The sequence below is a fragment of the Pectinophora gossypiella genome, chromosome 17, assembly GCF_024362695.1.
Source record: "Pectinophora gossypiella chromosome 17, ilPecGoss1.1, whole genome shotgun sequence".
Taxonomy (NCBI): Eukaryota; Metazoa; Arthropoda; class Insecta; order Lepidoptera; family Gelechiidae; genus Pectinophora; species Pectinophora gossypiella.
In genome coordinates this window covers 8913031-8933408 of record NC_065420.1, presented here as the reverse complement: position 1 = coordinate 8933408, position 20378 = coordinate 8913031, and the positions used below count along the sequence as shown (strand labels likewise).

At 36.9% G+C, this 20378-nt stretch overlaps 3 protein-coding genes across 4 annotated transcripts; 1 reads left to right on the top strand and 2 right to left on the bottom strand.

Annotated features, from left to right (window-relative positions):
- Window positions 1-441: 441 nt before the first annotated feature.
- On the bottom strand, window positions 442-10123 carry LOC126374557 (peroxisomal multifunctional enzyme type 2). The gene is made up of 14 exons (XM_050021221.1): window positions 9626-10123; window positions 9038-9183; window positions 8179-8330; window positions 7500-7671; window positions 6722-6828; window positions 5805-5934; window positions 5088-5184; window positions 3881-4041; window positions 3485-3611; window positions 2948-3131; window positions 2251-2373; window positions 1786-1943; window positions 1177-1383; window positions 442-937 (listed from the first exon to the last, which is right to left on the bottom strand). The coding sequence occupies exons 1-14, from the start codon at window positions 9813-9815 to the stop codon at window positions 723-725; spliced, it is 2169 nt and encodes a 722-aa protein (XP_049877178.1). The 5' UTR covers window positions 9816-10123; the 3' UTR covers window positions 442-722.
- A 172-nt stretch (window positions 10124-10295) lies between these two features.
- Window positions 10296-12784, top strand: LOC126374558 (uncharacterized). Of its 2 annotated transcripts, none has more exons than XM_050021223.1 (5): window positions 10296-10506; window positions 10588-10796; window positions 10894-11103; window positions 11349-11503; window positions 11910-12784. In XM_050021223.1, exons 1-5 carry the CDS (start codon window positions 10425-10427, stop codon window positions 12163-12165), a joined length of 912 nt encoding a protein of 303 aa, XP_049877180.1. In that variant the 5' UTR covers window positions 10296-10424; the 3' UTR covers window positions 12166-12784. The 2 variants fall into 2 exon arrangements, with proteins under 2 accessions (XP_049877180.1, XP_049877181.1); XM_050021224.1 differs by having other exon boundaries at window positions 10302-10408.
- LOC126374559 (ras-related protein Rab-2A) lies at window positions 12404-20169 on the bottom strand. The gene is made up of 6 exons (XM_050021225.1): window positions 19960-20169; window positions 19363-19522; window positions 16316-16471; window positions 14997-15177; window positions 14364-14507; window positions 12404-13977 (listed from the first exon to the last, which is right to left on the bottom strand). Exons 1-5 carry the CDS (start codon window positions 20003-20005, stop codon window positions 14409-14411), a joined length of 642 nt encoding a protein of 213 aa, XP_049877182.1. The 5' UTR covers window positions 20006-20169; the 3' UTR covers window positions 12404-13977; window positions 14364-14408.
- Window positions 20170-20378: the final 209 nt, after the last annotated feature.

The following is a 20378-nucleotide window of genomic DNA, read 5'->3' as shown; positions in this document are numbered from 1 at the left end:
TAAAATAACAAAATGTGATTCAGCTGACGGTATCATTGACAAGAATTCTCTACGTAAAGGTAAGTCTTTTGCCAAAAGTTCAGATACCTTCGCGCAATTTTATAACCTCAAAACATTGCTACTTGTAAAGTTGCATACTTTTGTTATAGCTGAAAGCATTTAATTCTTATATTTCGCTTTGTAACAAGCTTACGCTTTGGACTAATTTTTCAATAAAAAAATGCAGTGTTCAGTAGAATATGAGATTTTTGTTTTTAGGGACCTACTGTTGTATCATAGGTACAGCGGTGAAAACAAAAGGTCTACCTGAAGTGCAGGCCTGTAAATTCTTGGATCTTAATTCAACACCACACATGAAAAACGCTTGGGAAAGTGAAGTAATGGAAGCCCATCTTCTAATGAATGGAAAAATTCTCCCTTTGATATAAAAAAAAACATAAGTTTAAAAAAGTGTTATATTTTCCTTCACCATTACAAAAATAACGGTTTAACCTTATATCTAATGGAATTGGTAACAATTATAAAATTTGAATATTGTAAATACAATTTTAAATACATAATTATGCATAAGATTGAAGAGCATTAATCTCTCAATACATAATAAATCATAATAATCAGTTCTAACAATGATATACAGCCTTAATCTTCTTTTACCTTTACTTCACAAATACTCGGGTCTTTATTGCTAAATATAACTTGAATCCCATAAACCCTATACATATTTACAACTTAGCTTCAGACTTGAGCAAAGGTCCTAGTTTCTGGGCGAGCATAATGTTGCCAGCAATCTTGAGTTTTCCCTTCAGATACGCAACTTGCGGGCTGAGCGTTCCCGCGGCGATTTCAATCATATCTCCGTCGGACACTGACAGGGTCGTATCAGCTTTGCCTGATTTCGGTGCGCCTTCGTAGACAGCTGGGGTCTTTAGGTCCAAGGCTAAAGAAGAGAAAGAAAAAACGAATTTAGCATAATATTTAAAAAAATATCAATTGTAACAAGAATTGACATTGAGAACAAGCTAACTAAAATGTTGGAGAAAATAAACTACCGATATTAACTACCCTGATTATCTCTTAATTTTGGCTGACTGATCCTCCAATTGGTTGACTTAACAAAAAATACTATCTAGGCATTCTTCACACACAATAAAAACAATTGTAAACTAAATAACTTACTCCACTGTTTGATAGTCTTTCCGTTCTCGGTGAGGTTGTAAAGGAAGATCCCTCCGACACTCTTGGCCATGGCTTGGTTCTTGTCGACCTCCTGCTTGATCTTGGCGAAAAGGCCGTCACTCTTCAGCGGGCCTGATGAGCTGGCAGACTGCGCAGGCGCGCTAGACGCACCGCCTGATACTACGTTCTTGAGGTCGATGTAAGCGCCTGAAACGGAAAACTTTCGGTTTAGTAAACTCTAGTATAAAGGGATTAAAGAGGTCATTAAAAGAACTAAACTTAGCTATGGATATTGTTCTTGTTCTAACTGGTCTTAAATTGCAATCCAGACAAACAGAAAAGTTCATGAAGATCTTCGAAGTGAATATACATTGTCATTTCAAATTTTAGGAGTGAGAACCAACTCTTTTATCTTCAGTTTCATCTTGATGCCATTTTAAGCATTTTATGTTTATTCTTTCGTCTTTTATTTTATTTAATTGTACGGGGTAGTTATTAGGTAATCAAAAAGGTAGGGGGTTCGCGATAAGATTTACATAATGTTGGTTGACTCTCTATTTTTTTTTATTCGATAAATGAACCTGGATTAATTTGAAAGCTAATCTTTACCTGCAATAACTACATTGCCAGTCTCCTTGGTCTTGGTCTGGAAGAAGACTCGTTTGCCTTCGAGCCACATCTCCGTGACGAGCGTCTGTCCGGGAACCACGGGCTTCACGAAGCGCGCCTTCAGAGCTTTAACGTTCGCAGGGTCGTTGCCACCATACCTATAGGCAGCAGGTTGTGGTATGAAGTTACATCACTATTGTCTTATCATTATCATTAAACAATTCAATGAACGGGGAAATTGAATAGTGGAAGATGAAATTACCTTTGGTGGTCTTTGCTTTTGCAGAGTACTTATCATTAATAATTTAATAATGAAATGAAGAATTAACTCAATCGCCAATAACATCGTAATTTCTCGTTTTAAACTACATTTTATTATCTTGTAACGTATAAGAGAACTTTGCATTGAACTCTAACAATTCAGCTTCATCTTTTCAAAAGCGTCACCAGAAACACACCACTTACTTAGCCAAAACGTGTCTTGCAGAGAATCCCAGAGAAGCAAGGCCGTGGAGGATGGGCTTAGAGTGACCGCTGATGGACGCTACATTCGGGTCGATGTGGAGAGGGTTCAGGTCGCCAGATAGCCTGCAACAATAATTGGTAATTACTAAATGTGTAGCGATGCGACGGTTTTGGACCCAGTAAGAAACTTTTATACCTATCTCCAAGTGTCTGTCCCCGCACTGTCTCTGACACCACTAATATGAGACTTGTCTAAAATATAGTTCTCTTCATTTGATACGAGTTGCAATCGAGATTTTTACAGACTCTTGGTAAATTTTCGCTTTCTGGATATATCGCATGAATTAATCATGATCGTATACAAATCGGTAGCCACTTGTAGCTGGCGCTTGCTATCTACGTAAACGCGACAAATACCGCGGGCTTCGACCAATAAACTAAACGCCGCGTCATGCCCCGAGAGCTTCAAGATTATTTCATTCAATTCATTACATTCGTCCGAATTATTAAAAACAGAAAATACAATAAAATATCAATTTCACTAACAATAATATGTATTACAACAGAGTTCATTTTAGTGAGTGACAAATAAACGCACTTTGTCGTAACAAAGATCCTTAGCACGCAAAGCACGCAAATGTCAAGAAATAACTATTCTCTCCGTTTCTCTCTCTTCTATATGCAAAAGACAAGTTACCTGTAAAGAGCGGCCTGGTCCTCAGCAGTGCGTTGTTCAGCAACAGCATCGGGCGCTCGCTTGGGCGCAGGCGCCACTTCCGTGGCCTTGGCAGAGTTGCGCGGTCCGCCGAACCCGCCCTGCCCCAACACGAAGATGTGCTGCTGCGTGCGATACAACAGCTCCTTGTTTTGGTAGATCTCGCCTGACGAAAAAAGTAGGCATTACACTTACAAAATTTCTCGAATGTTCCGTTCTGTAAAGAAGTATGCTCCTTACTTTATCCGGTTGGTTGAAGGGACGCCTGTGCCTAGCAGTGGCAGGTAAAAAGGTTTGTTATGTTACGTAAATGCAGAAATTGTTAGCACACCCCAGACACTCGGGGAGGTTAACGCACCTCGACGTTAGCATAGCGCATCTAACAATGGACAGTATAATATCGAATTTGGCAACTTTTAAGTTTGACATTTATACGAATAAACACTGTATTACTATTGATAAGGTGGTTAAGGTTGCGTGTGCCGTATATCCAATATCAGGGGCGTATCAATGACTTACTGTTGACGACGGCAACAGCACTGGACCCCTTGTCGAGCACATCGACGACGTAGGAGCGCGTCGTGAACTCTCCCTCAGTGCCGGGGAGGTCGCCCACGAACTCGATGTACTGTTCGCCGTGAAGGATCTTAAAGGGAAACGTTGAAATGATCATTAGGTATACCAATTCGTCAGACAAAAAGCATAATCTGATTCTTTTGTTTAGTAGATTTACCGTCCGTTTTGCCATACAAGGCTTCGTTAGCCAGTAATATTTTGTTATTATTTTTATATGATCAGATAAAGAATATGTTGCTATATGACTCCACTGAAGTGGACACGTAGTGATTGAGAGAAGGCCTTGCCTAGCAGGGCGATGCTGTTTATGACTTAAGTTTTTCAATAGCACCCTCTCACGTTAGTAAAGTCTGCGTGTTTCCCGGGCGGCATAGCTTGCCCGACGAGCGGCGATTCCATGGCCATGCCGGGCAGGATGAAGTACGTCGGCAGCGCCGCGAAGTTCTCGTGCGACTCGTACAGGAACTTCAGGTCGCTTTCGTTTGTTGTAGATGCGCCCACTGCAGAGTAAACATGTTTTATAACTTCTCTGTCGGACCAGATGTAAACATAAACAAACACAAGTGAAACCGGGAAATGCAGTATAATCTGAAGCAACAACGATTTTTTTTATCATAATTTTTGCTTATTGTAATTAATTTACACATAGCTGCTATATGAAGTCTACGTGCATTAATGTTTGAGAAATATTTTTTATCATGTTACGTGTTACATTCGCATCAAGTCATTTTATTTAATTAAGTTTTGAAGTACTGAAAATTATGTGGCTTTTATCTCTATAATACGACGATGATTGTGCGAGTACAGAACTATAAAGCGTAATTATTATTATCATAATTATCACTATACGAACAACAGTTATATCATAATAACCAGTATCGCAATAACAAATGTTTTGTTTAAATCAAATATCCGAAGATGTTTTGGGGTGGATGCTAATTGCCTCATAAAAAAAACTAGAGTTACTTTATATTTATACTTCTTTACTATTCGGCACAGATCTGATATGTATGAATGATGACATTCATTATACACTGTAATGGATTTGGGAAAAGATGAGAATATTTTACTCAAAACTTAAAAACTTGCAACCAAATGGAACTTTAAACATCACATCAATAAAACCGTGCTCATGAATGTTGTTGTCGATTTTATCGCGCCGCGCCGCCACAATATCAAATGTGCGATGACCCTTAGTACGTACGTACTATCGCATAGATTAGACGCATACAATACAAAGGTGAAAGATCATGTTCCATGTGAGCATAACAAACCAACGTCTTTATACATATCGTGGCATTTTTAGTTCTGATTGGACTTATTTACTTGACAGTTTAGATGATTATGATGATTAATCAATCTAGTAGTTACTATAGTATTTTTAGGTACTATTTTTCTCGTATGATTCATATTTGCTCCCGTTGATAAAAATATACGTATGTAACATTAAGATGATTGACATTGACTCAGGTCCGAAAGAACAATTAAATCTCGAATGCCTTCTAAACGAGACATAAAGTATATTAGAAAAAACTTATATAATTACCTCCAATAGCGTAGAGGGTGAGGTCTTTAGCGTTATAGCTGTAGTTGGACCAGTAGGATTCGCGGTCACCATCCAATTTGCTGCGTTCCTCGAAGTCCTATAGAACAATACATCATAGTTTGGAATCGCTGTATTTTTTTGACGTGACTTATTGTAGATTTGCATTAACTACTTGGCCGGGCAAATGGGCCGGGCTGAGGGCTCTCACCCGGTACAAAATTTAAGACTACAGGCCTGAGGGTGCCCAGTTGGGCGCGAACCTCGGCTCAGGGCGTCGTCTGAGAGGAAGAATATTTGAATGAATTAATCGACCCTAGTTGGTCGATAGCTATAAGCGCTGATTGAGGGAAATCGTCGACCACGCGCCGGAGGGGTCAGTATCGGGGTTCTGTAGTGTTTGGTGTCGCGAGCTGATTGGAATCGCTGTAAAGTCGCGACATATCTATGGAATAACATTACAATTTGTTGTAATACATTACTATTATTTAATTAATATGGCTAGATGTACTTTATTTCAGTGCTTACAATGATGTAGTCTATTAAAAGCCTTAGCCTAGGCTTCGGGTCGCATAGAAAAGGCTAGCGGGCCACATATTAAATATGACTGGTATAGTTCATCATATCAGGACATATTGTTAAAACAGGCTGCAAGTTGTGGTCGGGTACTTGTTCCTAGGTCGACCTCGTGTCACGTTTACCTACGTAATGATAACGTACCTGGAGTTTCTCAACCAAATCCAGAGTGACTTCAGATATCTGTTTGGTGTGTTTGGCATTCTTCATGTTGACTACCTTCGACCAGTTCTCCTTAACCGACTCGATGGTCACTGGGTCTGTAGGCTTCTTCCTGCAAGGTTAATGTTACAATGACAGACATGGCTGCATCAAATGCTTATTGTATGTTGTTCCTTTTCAAGTCATTTTTTTTTTCATTTGGATAGATGAGCATTTCATCATCATCACACTTGATGGCTAGTAAGGTGTGGTCTCAAGAAACGCTATCTTTTTGATACATAATCACTCTAGTCTTAAAAGACACTCAGTTAACTACGAAGTCAACAAACAAAGAACTGAATAACGATTTTATCTACCTATCTGTCGCGTTATTATAAAATTATAAGCATTATCCGATGGAAGTAACCACGAGCATTTTAAAGGTAATAAACAATCAAGTTTGCAGTTGCATGAAATTTTAGCATGTAAAATAATTATTCTCAGTCGCGATAAACGAAAGGCTTGGTTGCGTAACATTTATCGCCTACTTTACTTTCCAACAATAATTATCGAAACGAGTTGTTTAAAAAGTTGCCGCATGTAAAATTTTGGCCCAGTGTAGTTTGAAAAAGATAACGATCCCGAGGGTTGACAGACGAAAGATGACGTTTGACCACAGGGTTTGACCTTTTGCCTCCTGATTCAAAATGTAACTACTGAAAAGTTAACTTTGACTGATTCCCATTTATTTGTCGTTGGCAGTCTAAATTATGCGATACTAAGTCTGCCAAATCTTGGTCACGTCTAGTAGTAAAGTCAAGATTATTGAGATCTTACTTTAGATGTAAAGCAAAGACTAGACGTTTCATTCTCTCAAAGAAATATGATAAACACTGTACTGATTTCATGTCTAAACTTACCTAAGAGGAGCACCCTCGCTTCTGACGAAGTGTGCTTTGATACCAAAGCCAAGTGTAGAGTCAATGATGGCTCCCGTGTCGGGGAACGATTCGTGCACCATGTATGCCTGTAAATAAATACCTACTTAACATTTCTACTGGAAATAAATATCTAAACAAGTCAAACTCTCCTCATATAACATAACATAGCGTCAAACCTGTATCATCCATCGTATATGTTGTATTGATTTATCAGAAAAAAATAAGGTTTTTAAAATAACAAATTGTTCATGCATTTAAGTACAACATTATTGTATATCTATTTTTAGTAATATTACACGGAACAATATGTTTTAAACTTTAGCCGGCCACAATCGTAAAAGACTTCTTGAGGAACTTTTTAATAATGGTGTTTTAAAATTGCAATCTGAGCCTAAAAAAGGCGCCAAAAACGAGGATATTAAAACTTTAGAAGTATCTAGTTATTTACACTTATAATTGCTACTATTTCTTATAAAATACAGCTTGATTAGACTGATAGCCGTGAGAACAGTACTTTTCCTGATATGTCTCTTGCACACTAGGCTGTACGTATACTATATCTGTCATGCTATCATAGTAATTTACAACATAGGTGATATAAGCTCACAACAATATCCCAACTGAAGTAGTCAGAGGTACATCCATCGCAAGATGAACTAAGTACACTTCATTGAGCTTTCAGTTAAGACCAACGTGATAGTCACATTGTAATCTAGCTTATATTGAATGAAGAATTTATAAATCCAGTAATCCTTACAACAACAGGCGCGATGAGGTCGGGCTTCATGGCCTTGAACATGTCTGGGGGCAGGATGTCCTCGGTGAGGCGCGACGCGGCTGTGGGCACGATCGTGTTCACCTTAATGTCGTACTTGGCGCCCTCGATTGCCAGCGTGTTCGCTAGACCAATCAGACCCAGTTTCGCAGCACTATGGGAAAAAAATATTATTTACACTACAACCTATAAACGGCTACCTGTACGTACTTATACGGGGCGTAATTGACACCGTACCAAATACTGAGGGAGATGATTCTGAGTGAATATCAAGTGGAATTTTCTGTCGCAAAATTCATAAATTCAATTATTTTACTGTATATTGCAACTCTGGGCACATGTCTCCCTTGAAATGAAAGTACCCTAAAGGGAGTATGGAGCATATTACATTATACTGCTTCACTTAAAAGTCGATGGATGAGACAATACATAATTACTTGTCCTAGTCACGAGGAAATATGCAATACCTGAACAACAGGTAAATTGTGACTTAATAGATACTTTACCTACCTCAAATATAAATAAATATGTTGCATGCAATTACATATTCCATTCCTCCTCACACATTTATCAAATCAAATTTTATATTTTATTGGACAGAACTAAATAAATCAAGAACGAAATTATTCAAGGTGAATCCGAAAATTAAATGCATAACAACCTGTAGTTGGCCTGTCCAAAGTTGCCAAAGATGCCTGCATTGCTGGAGGTCATGATGATGCGGCCATACTTCTGCTTTCGGAAGATTTCCCACGCAGCTTGAGTGGTCTTGTAGGCGCCCTTCAAGTGCACTGCGTAGATCAAGTCCCAATCCTACAGAGCAATATTTATTTAATACGCAAAAATCCATGTTGGTAACACAGAATTATTTTAGTGTGCATGCTCAATATACACAGAAGAGGGTACTGGGGTAATAATGTTCGAGATTTTACTAACATATTAATCCATCCCCATTGACACATAAATCCGCAGCATAGTTTTGTGTAAACTACCGCTTCCCGCTCTGGAATGCTTACAGAACCGTGCATTACGCTGCATATCCTTACTTATTGCTATACAGTTGATATCTAAAAATGCCGTACACTGACAATGGTTGTAAGTGCTGATGTTTAATGATCTGTGGTTCTGTTGACCGCAAAACCTGGCAGCCACTAAGGGATACTATTTTAAAATATTAATGTACATGCAATGCAGTTATTTGTCCTTATCATCATAATAACACATATACCACACAGGGTGATAAAATAGGTTTGAATCCAATGACTTGCATTGATTGTGTCAAGTCATACATGGCTCATATGATCCTAGTATTTGTCACAAAGATTATTACTTATACCAAATCAGATATACCACTATGGATGATGTAATAAGATTAAAACTGGATATTACCAAATCATAATCAGTATGCAATAGATTGCAATTGTACTATTTATATATTATTATTATGTTAATTGTTTGAATGTTCCATCATAGAATGTGTATTAGTTCTGGAGCATTTACAATAAGGGAAAACAAAGTACCTGTTCAGTCATCTTCCCGAAGCTCTTATCTCGCAGAATACCAGCATTGTTGATGAGAATGTCCACTCGTCCAAAGTTATCCAAAGCTGTTTTGATAATTTTCTCACCCTCAACAACAGAGTTGTAATCGGCAACAGCTTGCCCACCTATGATATTAAATTACTATACATATTTTCTTTCACATAAAAGGTAAAGACAAAATACAAACTTTAAAATATCTTCAAATTGAAACAAATTGTAAAGTAGAATCAAGGTTTTTGCAAGAAGAATAAATAATACCTTTAACTTTATGCTAAAGATTTGATCACAAAAATGTTTGTCATACCTATTACTGTATGATTTTAATTTCAGAAGAATAAATTATTTACATCTAAAAACAATACAACTACCATCACGCTAACAAAAAATGTAATATTAATGAGACAAATATTTCCAAACCTAAAATAAATGTGCAGTTCAAGTTCAAAGTTTAGGATTCATTAAAATTATGTAGGTATATAATATATAACGTATTGTTTAACTTTTTGAATTTAAAAACTAATGGATATTCATATTCCTTTGCATGATAGGTATGTAAATGTAAGTTACCATTGTCTTTGATTTGCTTGACTACAGCGTCGGCGAAGGTAGATTTGCCGGAGCCGTCGCGGCCGCCGCCCAGGTCATTGACAACCACTTTAGCGCCCCTGGAGGCCAGCAGCAGAGCGTACTCCTTGCCTAGACCACCCCCGGCACCGGTCACCACCGCCACACGACCATCAAACCTAAGTTGATCCATTCTGCTCGACAGACGACACCGAAATGATTCGCCAACGGTACTCAGGGCAATAATTTATCGGAGTCAAAGTCCGACCTCACTTTCAATAAACAAGTTTTGAGATAACTACGAATTGGTTACTGGGACGAAAATACTCAAATTTTACGCGTACCTATAAAATATAAGCGGATTAATAAGATAGATAAGAATGTATTGTTATCAACACTATCACGTTGCAATTCTCTCTTTTTCTTTATTCGAATATAATTTATTAGAAATGTATGAAAAATTATCTATCACCCCACTTTGTATTTTTCGAATGAATGACGCACGAATGACGGACGTATTCATTCTTAAAATGTTTTACTTTACTAGCTTTGGAATATTGCTATTTTGAGCCAACCAACGCAGAACAAAATGAGGAACATGAATGGGCATCCTTTACACAAGTCTACCAACATTACCTTAATATTATTTATTTTAATATGGCAACATTTTTCAACCGTCATGAAGTTTTGATTTCGTTTCGTGGGTCTGTTTATTTATAAATAACAAAGATAAATAATAATTCAATATTTCTGAAGATTTTCCATTAGGGAAAGTATTTGTTATAGGTAAGAATTTTACATAATGGCTCACTTTCGTTCAGAACCTTCATGGCAGCGAGAACAGGGCACTAAAAACAATGTTATCGTCACTGATCCTCTTGCAAGTAAGTAGCTGATCAAATGATATTATTACAAATATTTTGTATACCTGAAAACGTTAATTTATCTTTTTATTTATCCCACAGTAATTTATAATGAAGGACAATGGAAAGTGAGCAAAGTTTCGCCTATGTACAACTTACAATACGACGCAGTGAGACTCAAGCAATATGCGTCGAAAATTCGTCAAACTATTGTCAGCACCATAGCGGCGAACTCTTCACTGAAGTATACAGTGAAATTGGAGTCAGAGCCGCATCTGAAGTATTCTGAAGACGATCCTCATGGTTTAACAGTGAGTATTATCTGTATGTTAAATATTTAACTTTTAAGGATATTCTGTTATATCTTATCTATCGTTAGAGCCAATTACACATTACACGCTTTCACAGATATCAGTGAATTCAACTCAAGACAACAACAATAAGACTAAACTTGCATACTCAGCAATCCTGTTGTCCTGGGGAGTGTGTACCAAGCTGAGTGATGCCACACACCTCCCATACTTGTTAGAGCGAGGGGAACAAAAAATTGGCACAGCTGTTAAATCTATTCTACAAACAATATTTGACTGCAGCATAAAACAGTTTAGTTTTACTCAGGTATGTTTTTTTTATTGAAGTAGGTACTAACTAAGCTATTGTAAAGATTGTTTTTCGTTTTCTTAAATAAATATAGGTAAATAGGCTATTATAGATAATCACTATGGCATCCCTTGCTTTTATCAACTGGAGAACATATGTTATGAAACTTACTTTTATCCACTGTATTAGGTAATCAAATTGCCAAATCTTTTAGACAAATAACTGAAAATATTGTTTTCTTATTATTTTCTGTTACTTTTCAGCATCAGCTGCTGCATTTTGGCTTTAATTTCCTGGAGCATGATACTTCTAAAGACACAGAACATTTTGTAATGATATACAAAACACCACAAGTCAATCTCAAAGACAAACTGACATTCTCCTTTGATATTGGAGATGTAAGAATTATTTGGAGTGGGTAAGTTAATAGTGTTGCAGTTAATATATTATTTTAGCTGTTGTTTCATGTTTCAAGTTAGTTATGTGGATGAAGCAAGAGTTACATGTCAGAATAAAAGAAAATGGAATTTCATAGTCTCTGCCTACCCCGGTTGGCAATAAGCATGAGTTTATGAATGTATGTATCAAATTAGTTTACAGTAAATTTCAAATGTCCTATTGTGGAGTATCTATTACATTAACTTTGGACTTGAATATGTTCAATAATATGATAAACAATGTTGAAGCAAGCTGGCAAGAAATGGATGTATATTATATTATACACCTCTGCATACTCCTTCAGGGATGCAGGTGTGATGCTAAGTTATGTTAAGGTGAAGCCAGTGTTGATAAACGTTTTCCTAAGTGAGCTTTATCATTTCCAGTTCCAAAGAAGAAGCATCCAAGCCATCAGAAGTGGTAAATATTGCTTACCAGATGATACAGAACCAAATCTTCTACATGGTAACGTTAGACATCACAGTATTTGACCTCTGTGAGGTTCTCTTACCCAAAGCTGAGGTGAAGAGCAGTGGCATAGTCAAGATGAAGACTCCAGAAATCATTAACTGTGTCTTCACACTACTAAATGAGATATGTGATGTTCACGCAGTAAAGGAAATAATGAACAGTTCTACTTAGTTGTAATAAATTAGATTAATTCTAGGAATTATGTTTCCATGAATGTCAAGTTATGAATTTTCAGGTACTAATTTTACTTGTACAATCAGCAACAAAAGTCTAAATATTCCATACATTACATAATATTTCAGTATGATTTAAATATTTTAAGCTGAGATTTAAGATCAATTCTTCACTACATATGTAGCTGGCTGCACAAGCATGGAGGAATGAAGTGGGTAGATTTAAAACGCGCAACTGTATTTTTCAACATTTACTCATCATGAATTACACCTTACAAATGTGTTTGCATATTGTAACCTTACAAAATATTTTCATCATATCATTACAATGTGCTAAACTTAAAAATAACCTATTTTGTAATCATGTCTTTCATTACCTTGCAAGCAGTCCTTTTTACAAGATCATCCTGAGACTGTCAGGATGGAAATTCACTGTTCTGGATTTTCTTGTGCAAACCTTATCTTACTAGGCCACCACCCCTAAAATTTGGATAATACCCATACAGGCAATCTAATTGTTTACATTAACGTGATTTAGTGGATGAACCCGACTGGTCTTACAAAATTATACAATGCAAGGTACAAAAGGTTACGAAATTAATCACAATTTGATTAGACGGTCATCAAAAAAGTATAAAATATACACATACTTGGCTAACACAAGATAAAATTTTCCGTTTTGTACAGAGATCTTTAATAAAATAATGAAATATAACAACATAAATAAAAATATAATTGTAATGCATCAAAAAATAGGTTTTAAGAAATTAATTGTAATAACTGATTACAGTTATTACAATTTAGAAATTACCTCTCAGGCCAGCCGATGATAGAAGCGGGCGCCCGCGCGTGTGATTGGTAATACCTATATGTTTGAAGTTGTATTGTATGTTTCAAGCGAGGACCAGTCAAATATGGTTCCATACAAAATCTTATAAAACAGTCCTGCATATGGGCGCCCGCATTATACAAGCGGCTGGATTTACAGTAGGCATGCAGTCAGATGTGAGTTATATCCGTCTCAAATTCAACTAAGTATCAATAGTCATACAGTTAATGAATAAATATATCCTCCTAACCCACATGTTCTATATTTTCACACAAAATAACCATATGAAAATTATACTACTTTACAACATACACGATTTAGGTTAGAATATTATGTAAAACATGTTTCATGAATAAATGCCAGATGAGAGATATTGTGGAACCATTACACTAACATATCGGCAAATTAAATTTACACAAATTTACATACACACAAAAGTACATAAAAGCTTCATTAACTTATGAAGGATCTAGTATAGTGCCTAATGTTGTCCTGTGTCTGGTCCTTCAGTAATCAATTTTGACGCTAAAAGACGTAGGTTAGAATCGAAAATGTACTATTTATACGCGTAGCATAATGCCTAAAATAGATGAGATTAGATAAACTTTACTGCCACTTCAAACAAAATATTTATTAAAATAGGTACACAAGAGGCTTTAGGTAAAATCGGAAAATAGAAAATAATTTTGGGTCAATACTGTCAATTGAATGATTTAATAATGGAAGCCAATAAACTTACTATATTGGTAAATAACTGTACGCTACAAAAATTAGCACCTCCGAAATTTTGTTTTTTATTTAATATTTTTTGATGGCAGATTGATTTATGAAGAAAATATGATACTTTGTGAACTGATTAGAAAATGCCTAGTGGCACTATAATATTGTTCAGACTCAAGCTATTCTGCAGCATATAAAATAATCTAATAATCCGGCATGCAGTAAGTTTCGTACCAAGGTTCGTTGCACACAGCTGCATCCCTGCAACAGATGAAAGATAGCCAATATAAGCATCAGCATGTAATAGTTGTATGATATAATTGAATCTGGCAAAATAGATGAATAATGAATAAACAGACGATCAGTACTAACCAATCAACAACATTATGCTACGTCAGTCGCGATCGAGTGGGGATAACTGTACAATAGCTTTCATTTCGACCTCCCTGATTTGGATAGCGTCAGTATCAGCTTGACATATTCCACTAAGGTTCAGTTGGCTTTCAAGCAAATGGGTTATCTGAACCTGAACACCACCAACCCACAATCCACAAAACAGGAGTGCAGTGGAATTTGCTCCATAACATTAATATAAACGTATCTTAGAATGACTGAGATGGTAGTTGTACAGCTAGTCCGCGACGCACCTCAGTTGCCCGCGGGCCCCGCGTTCAGTGTGTGCAGTGCAGCACCTAACAGCAGCCGCCGCCCGCCGCGCCGCCCGCGCCCGCGCCGCCGGCCCCCGCGCCGCCGCCCGCCGAGTGCTGCGGACCGATCTTGATGCCGTTCGCCTAACACAACACATTATCCTGATTAATGACACAACTTTACTCTTTTTTTAAGCTTGGTGAGGTGTGGTGCTTAGATCTCTTGCGATAGATGTTCGAACTCAAAAATATTACATGTCATCTGATCACCCACATACTTGTAAGTCGTTACTTGTAGTCCAGCAAAAAAGAAATATATTTCGTGTACAAATATTATTTTTTGACGTGATTTATTGACAGGATATGGCATGCACTGAAAACCCTCGGTACAAACTTTAATATAACAAGCCTGAAGGGGACGTAATCGGAGAGGATCATGTTTGAGAGAACTGGTCCATAGTAAGCCGATAGCGATATTCGGTAAAAGAAGAAAAACGTCGACCATGTCGTTGGTGTATGTCCACAATGACATTGTAGCTATCAAAGACTTCCCTCCACCTTCTCATGTCGTACTTGCAACCCATCCGACAGTTGAAGCTTCTAGAAGACCATCATTAATGGCATATTTTATACCTCATTGTTGATATCAAAGACTCCCTCCTGGATCTTCTCGTAGATCTCCTTGGCGGTGTTGATGAAAGCCTCCTCGACGTTGGCGGCTGTCTTGGCCGATGTCTCCATGAACACTAGTCCGTGTTCACGTGCGAACGCTTCACCCTCTTCCTTCTTCACCTCACGTCGGGACTCCAGGTCACTGTGCCGGATTGGAGTTGTTAGAAATACTGGTATGTTAATATCATTTAACAAGATAACAACGTGGCTCTTAAGTTCTTAAGTGGTCTAACAGGAAACTGTTAGGTGTGGGTACTTAGATCATCTTGCGATGGATGTACCTGCCTACCCCGATAGGGAAATAGTCGTGAACTTAGGTTTCATGTGGCTATATAAAGAAGAAGATGAACTACCATAGTGGAGAGTCGCAAATGACTGCGCATTCTATTTAAAAGTCTACTACCAATATCCGTAAATCTACTATCAATATTTTCTGTTACGTGTTCGAGAAGTCAAATATATTCTGTATTTTATTACGCTTGTGACGAAAGTCGATTGGCTTCGATATTTTGTTGGATTCAACAGAATATCGATATCTCAATTAAACAGATAGATAAATTGTTATTATGCTGGGCTGTTTCCAAAAATAAGAGTAAGCAATAGATTTGATACTAGACATCTTCAGTTTTTAATAAAATGGAAATATCTACACTCCTCTCTAGTTATTCGGTTTTGTATGTACATCATACATTACTGTACAATACTATAACCAAATGATTCATTTGTAAATCATAGCAGTAAAGACTTGTAGTGGCACAAAACATTAGCGATGAATCATTATCCTAGGAACAAAGCCGTGAGTATCGGCCTTTTGAGAGACTGTTGTAATCTGCTGAGCAATAACAAAGAAATTTAATTAACTAGAGGTAACATGCGATAAGATTGTTGACATCAATCAGGCTCCAAGTCACATCATACGACATGATCGGCAGTATAGATTAGAGAAACTTATCATTATAATTCTAGGTCAAATTGTAAGAAAGCGCGCGCGGTGCTATACTGGGAGTCGGCGAACTCGGGGTTTCACATCGTTAGAAATTCTCTCAGATATTGAAATGCTGATTTATAAAAAATAATATAAGAAATATTGACAGTCTATTTTCTGCACACTTTTGCCATAATAGACCAAGAAGACCGTTGATAAGGAGAACCTATTTCACCCCTCTTTGGTAGAAATATCTGATGAGAGTCAATGAGAAACTTTCAGCAACAACCTTTGGTGAAACAGTCTTTAGTAATCATCAAAGGCAATATCAAAATCAAACAAAACATTAACCAACCTCTTGTTTCCAATGAGCATGATGACCATATTAGAGTTGGAGTGCTGGCGCGCGTCCTCGAGCCACGTGGTGAGGTGGTTGAAGGTGTCCCGCCGCGTGATGTCGTACACGAGCAACGCGCCCGCCGCGCCGCGGTAGTACGACCGCGTAATTGACCTGCAGGACATTGGCATAGAATAATTCATATGTACATACTACATTCTCCACACGTGGCTGAGCTAGGTTTACCTCACCCCCGTTCTGTCTTACTTAGTCAACTTCCTGACCTAGATGATAAGACTACGGCCCATTCATTACAAACCAGTTTTGAATTATTTTTGTTGTCATTAGAGCAACATATTGAAAATCAAATTAATTAGTTCTTTTTTGTTCTAATTAGATTTATCGTGTCTTTACATGTCTGCTAGCAGATCCCTGCTAGAAATAAGTTTGAAGCTGAGTATTTTTTTTGTATTGTGCATAATCTATTTTTATTTATTGTTTTGTAACTTATGAATTAAAAAGATTAAATAACTAAATAAATAAGATCCAGTCAAACTTAAATGAGAAATGTTAACAGTCAACCACTACAAACAACACTAAAAAAGTTGGAAAGGAAGTTAGTCATGAGTACAATCACTGGCAGATTAAAGTGAGTCATTGATATAAATCACAAAACACCTATTGGTCTGAAGTTTCACAGTTTATACAGTCTGGTCATTTGTTGATATCCAGGTCAAAAAAAACATCATCTGCTGTTTTATTGAAGTTTCAACAGCCAATTTGTGAAATTAATTATCTTGACATATGAAAAGCCTTGAAAACAAAGATAATACATTTTACTTCTAATTTAAAGTTACAATATACACTTCTCATCAAAAAAATCGAAACACTTCCGTTTTCATTGTTTCTGTCCGAATTTGACACAAAAAAGAATTCATACGATGAAAAAAAAATACATAAATGTATAGCTGGCAGTTTGGCCATTACAGTAATAAGCGAAAATTCTAAATTCAAAATTAGAATTTCATTTGTTTATCTTATAAACGAAATGAATCACTGTTTTGAGACAAATGTGTGTTTAGGGTTGGAGTACATTTAGCGTTTAAAAACTAAAAATTGGCGCCTATCCTTAAACTTTTTGTTTTTTATTTCAATACTGTGACTTTGGGACGTCTGAAAAAAGGTTTTTTTCTAAAACGTATGGATACTTCGCCCACAGAAGCCGCCCAAGTTGTGGCATTGCTGGATTCTGGCCTTAGTCAGCGTGTTGTGGCTGCAAGACTGCATCTAAGCCTGTCATCTGTTCATAGAGTCTATAAACGTTATCGGGAGACTGGTTTGTTCACGCGCCGTTCAGGATCTGGCAGGAATCGGGTCACTTCTGAGCGAGATGATCGATTTATTGTAACAACTTCTTTAAGAAATCGACGCCTTAACGCTTTTCAACTGCAGCAGCGGCTTCGTGTTGTACGAAGGGTGGCTGTAAGTGACTCTACAATTAGAAGAAGGTTGAAGGATCGTGGACTGGTACCGCATAAGCCAGTAAATGGGCCGAAATTAACTGCAGACCATCGAAGAGCGCGCCTTAACTTTGCACGTGAGCACCTAAATTGGTCATACCTACAGAACCGCCACCATAGCTGACCTTTTCTTCAATGCAGCATTGTGCATAGCGTTCTCCGTCTCTTCTGTAGACCTTGTTCCTTCCGTCGTTACCATACAGCATAATTTTACACTCATCAGAAAAGAGAACTTTGCTCCACTGTAGGTATGACCAATTTAGGTGCTCACGTGCAAAGTTAAGGCGCGCTCTTCGATGGTCTGCAGTTAATTTCGGCCCATTTGCTGGCTTATGCGGTACCAGTCCACGATCCTTCAACCTTCTTCTAATTGTAGAGTCACTTACAGCCACCCTTCGTACAACACGAAGCCGCTGCTGCAGTTGAAAAGCGTAAAGGCGTCGATTTCTTAAAGAAGTTGTTACAATAAATCGATCATCTCGCTCAGAAGTGACCCGATTCCTGCCAGATCCTGAACGGCGCGTGAACAAACCAGTCTCCCGATAACGTTTATAGACTCTATGAACAGATGACAGGCTTAGATGCAGTCTTGCAGCCACAACACGCTGACTAAGGCCAGAATCCAGCAATGCCACAACTTGGGCGGCTTCTGTGGGCGAAGTATCCATACGTTTTAGAAAAAAAACCTTTTTTCAGACGTCCCAAAGTCACAGTATTGAAATAAAAAACAAAAAGTTTAAGGATAGGCGCCAATTTTTAGTTTTTAAACGCTAAATGTACTCCAACCCTAAACACACATTTGTCTCAAAACAGTGATTCATTTCGTTTATAAGATAAACAAATGAAATTCTAATTTTGAATTTAGAATTTTCGCTTATTACTGTAATGGCCAAACTGCCAGCTATACATTTATGTATTTTTTTTCATCGTATGAATTCTTTTTTGTGTTAAATTCGGACAGAAACAATGAAAACGGAAGTGTTTCGATTTTTTTGATGAGAAGTGTATTTAACAAAAAAATATAATGAAACCAACAAAAAAAAGATTGATACCCTGTTTGTATTTTGTACCATTATTAATTTAGTTAAAAATCTTAAATTATTCTTTAAGACATTTTTTCTTAATTTATTAGATTAAAGCTGACCAATGGAATAAAATTAAATTTACTAACAACAAAGCAATTGAATCCACTTCTCCTTGACTAAAATGGTAGTGGTATTTCATTGGCATTTTATTGCACAAATGTAGCTTTCTGAGTTTGTACATGCATTACACATGTTAGAAACATTTGTACTCAATAATTAGCATAATTAGTTTACTTTTTAATTTTTTAGTATTGGAATCAATGCTTCTCCAATAAAGAAAAAACATATTGAATTTGTTAAAGGTGTTGACTTTTAGAATATAATCCAATTAGAATCACTTGTTATGAAACATCAAGGTCAAAAAAAAAAAGAAATACAGTTAAATTTCTCCTTGACCTTCAGATAATGTAAAAAAAATGTTTTTATAATGTAAAAGTTTGAACAGGTAAGTGCACATTACCTGAATGCCTCCTGTCCAGCAGTATCCCATATCTGCAGTTTGATCTGCTTGCCGTCAATAGTGATCATGCGGGCCCCAAACTCCACTCCGATTGTGAGGTCATGAACCGGCTGGAACCTTTTATCCGTGAACTGTAGCAGCAGGCATGATTTACCCACACCTGTAGAAAACTCAACAATTTGAAACCAAAATACTGATATGAAGAAATTTACGACACAAAGAGAAGTAAACACTTTGCAAATCTAATGTGACAAAAAATAACAAAGAAAATCCTTGACATAATAAATTGAATTTGTGTATTGATACTGATAACTAACAACATGTTTACACTACAATGAGGCAAATAGTATGCTATATGATGAGATATGCGCATTTAAATACTAATTTGACGTATAGATGAAAAAGCGTAGGCGGAAAACAAAGGCTTCAGATATAAGATAACAGAATAAGTATCCCCTTAAGAACATCAGCATTAACGGTTCCTCGACTCATTTCATTTGGGTTCCTTCATTACATGTCATGACAGTGCAACATATAAAAACAATACGCAACAACATCAAACTCGAGAGATAAATTATCAGGAAATAAAATCAATACCTGTGTCGCCAATGATGATGTATTTGAACAAGTAGGCGTATGCCATTTTTTTAGCAGTTTTTCGTAACTATAAGGGAACACGATGCAGAGTAACAGTAAACAACGATTTCTAATATAATTACAGCTAAATTAGACGCAATTTTTAGAAAATTCACAGCTGGTCGAATCAGTATGTCATTTTGTGAAAATTGACAGACCGCATAGACAAAACGGTAGCTTTTTTATTTCGAATAGGCACGATCGTTTCATTGCATTATACAACAAAGGCATTATACGATTCATATAATTTTGATTTTGTTTGATGTGGTGGCGGTATAGTTTCGAAATTTGTCCATGGTAAACTGTCATTTGGTTCGCTTTTTTGTCTTATATATTAAACGCCGTAAAGTGCGTGAAAGAATAAAATAATTCGTAGCATT

Excerpts from the sequence above, each read along its gene's own strand:
- LOC126374557 (XM_050021221.1), bottom strand. The coding sequence starts at position 9,815 with ATGGATCAACTTAGGTTTGATGGTCGTGTGGCGGTGGTGACCGGTGCC. Across the intron at positions 8,331-9,037 it reads TCGGGAAGATGACTGAACAG|GATTGGGACTTGATCTACGC; the intron begins GTACTTTGTTTT and ends ATTGCTCTGTAG. Across the intron at positions 1,944-2,250 it reads GCAAGACACGTTTTGGCTAA|GTATGGTGGCAACGACCCTG; the intron begins GTAAGTGGTGTG and ends TGCTGCCTATAG.
- LOC126374558 (XM_050021223.1), top strand. The coding sequence starts at position 10,425 with ATGGCTCACTTTCGTTCAGAACCTTCATGGCAGCGAGAACAGGGCACT. Across the intron at positions 10,797-10,893 it reads ACGATCCTCATGGTTTAACA|ATATCAGTGAATTCAACTCA; the intron begins GTGAGTATTATC and ends ACGCTTTCACAG. Across the intron at positions 11,104-11,348 it reads AACAGTTTAGTTTTACTCAG|CATCAGCTGCTGCATTTTGG; the intron begins GTATGTTTTTTT and ends GTTACTTTTCAG.
- LOC126374559 (XM_050021225.1), bottom strand. The coding sequence starts at position 20,005 with ATGGCATACGCCTACTTGTTCAAATACATCATCATTGGCGACACAG. Across the intron at positions 16,472-19,362 it reads GCTGGACAGGAGGCATTCAG|GTCAATTACGCGGTCGTACT; the intron begins GTAATGTGCACT and ends AATGTCCTGCAG. Across the intron at positions 14,508-14,996 it reads TCTTTGATATCAACAATGAG|GCGAACGGCATCAAGATCGG; the intron begins GTATAAAATATG and ends GTGTTGTGTTAG.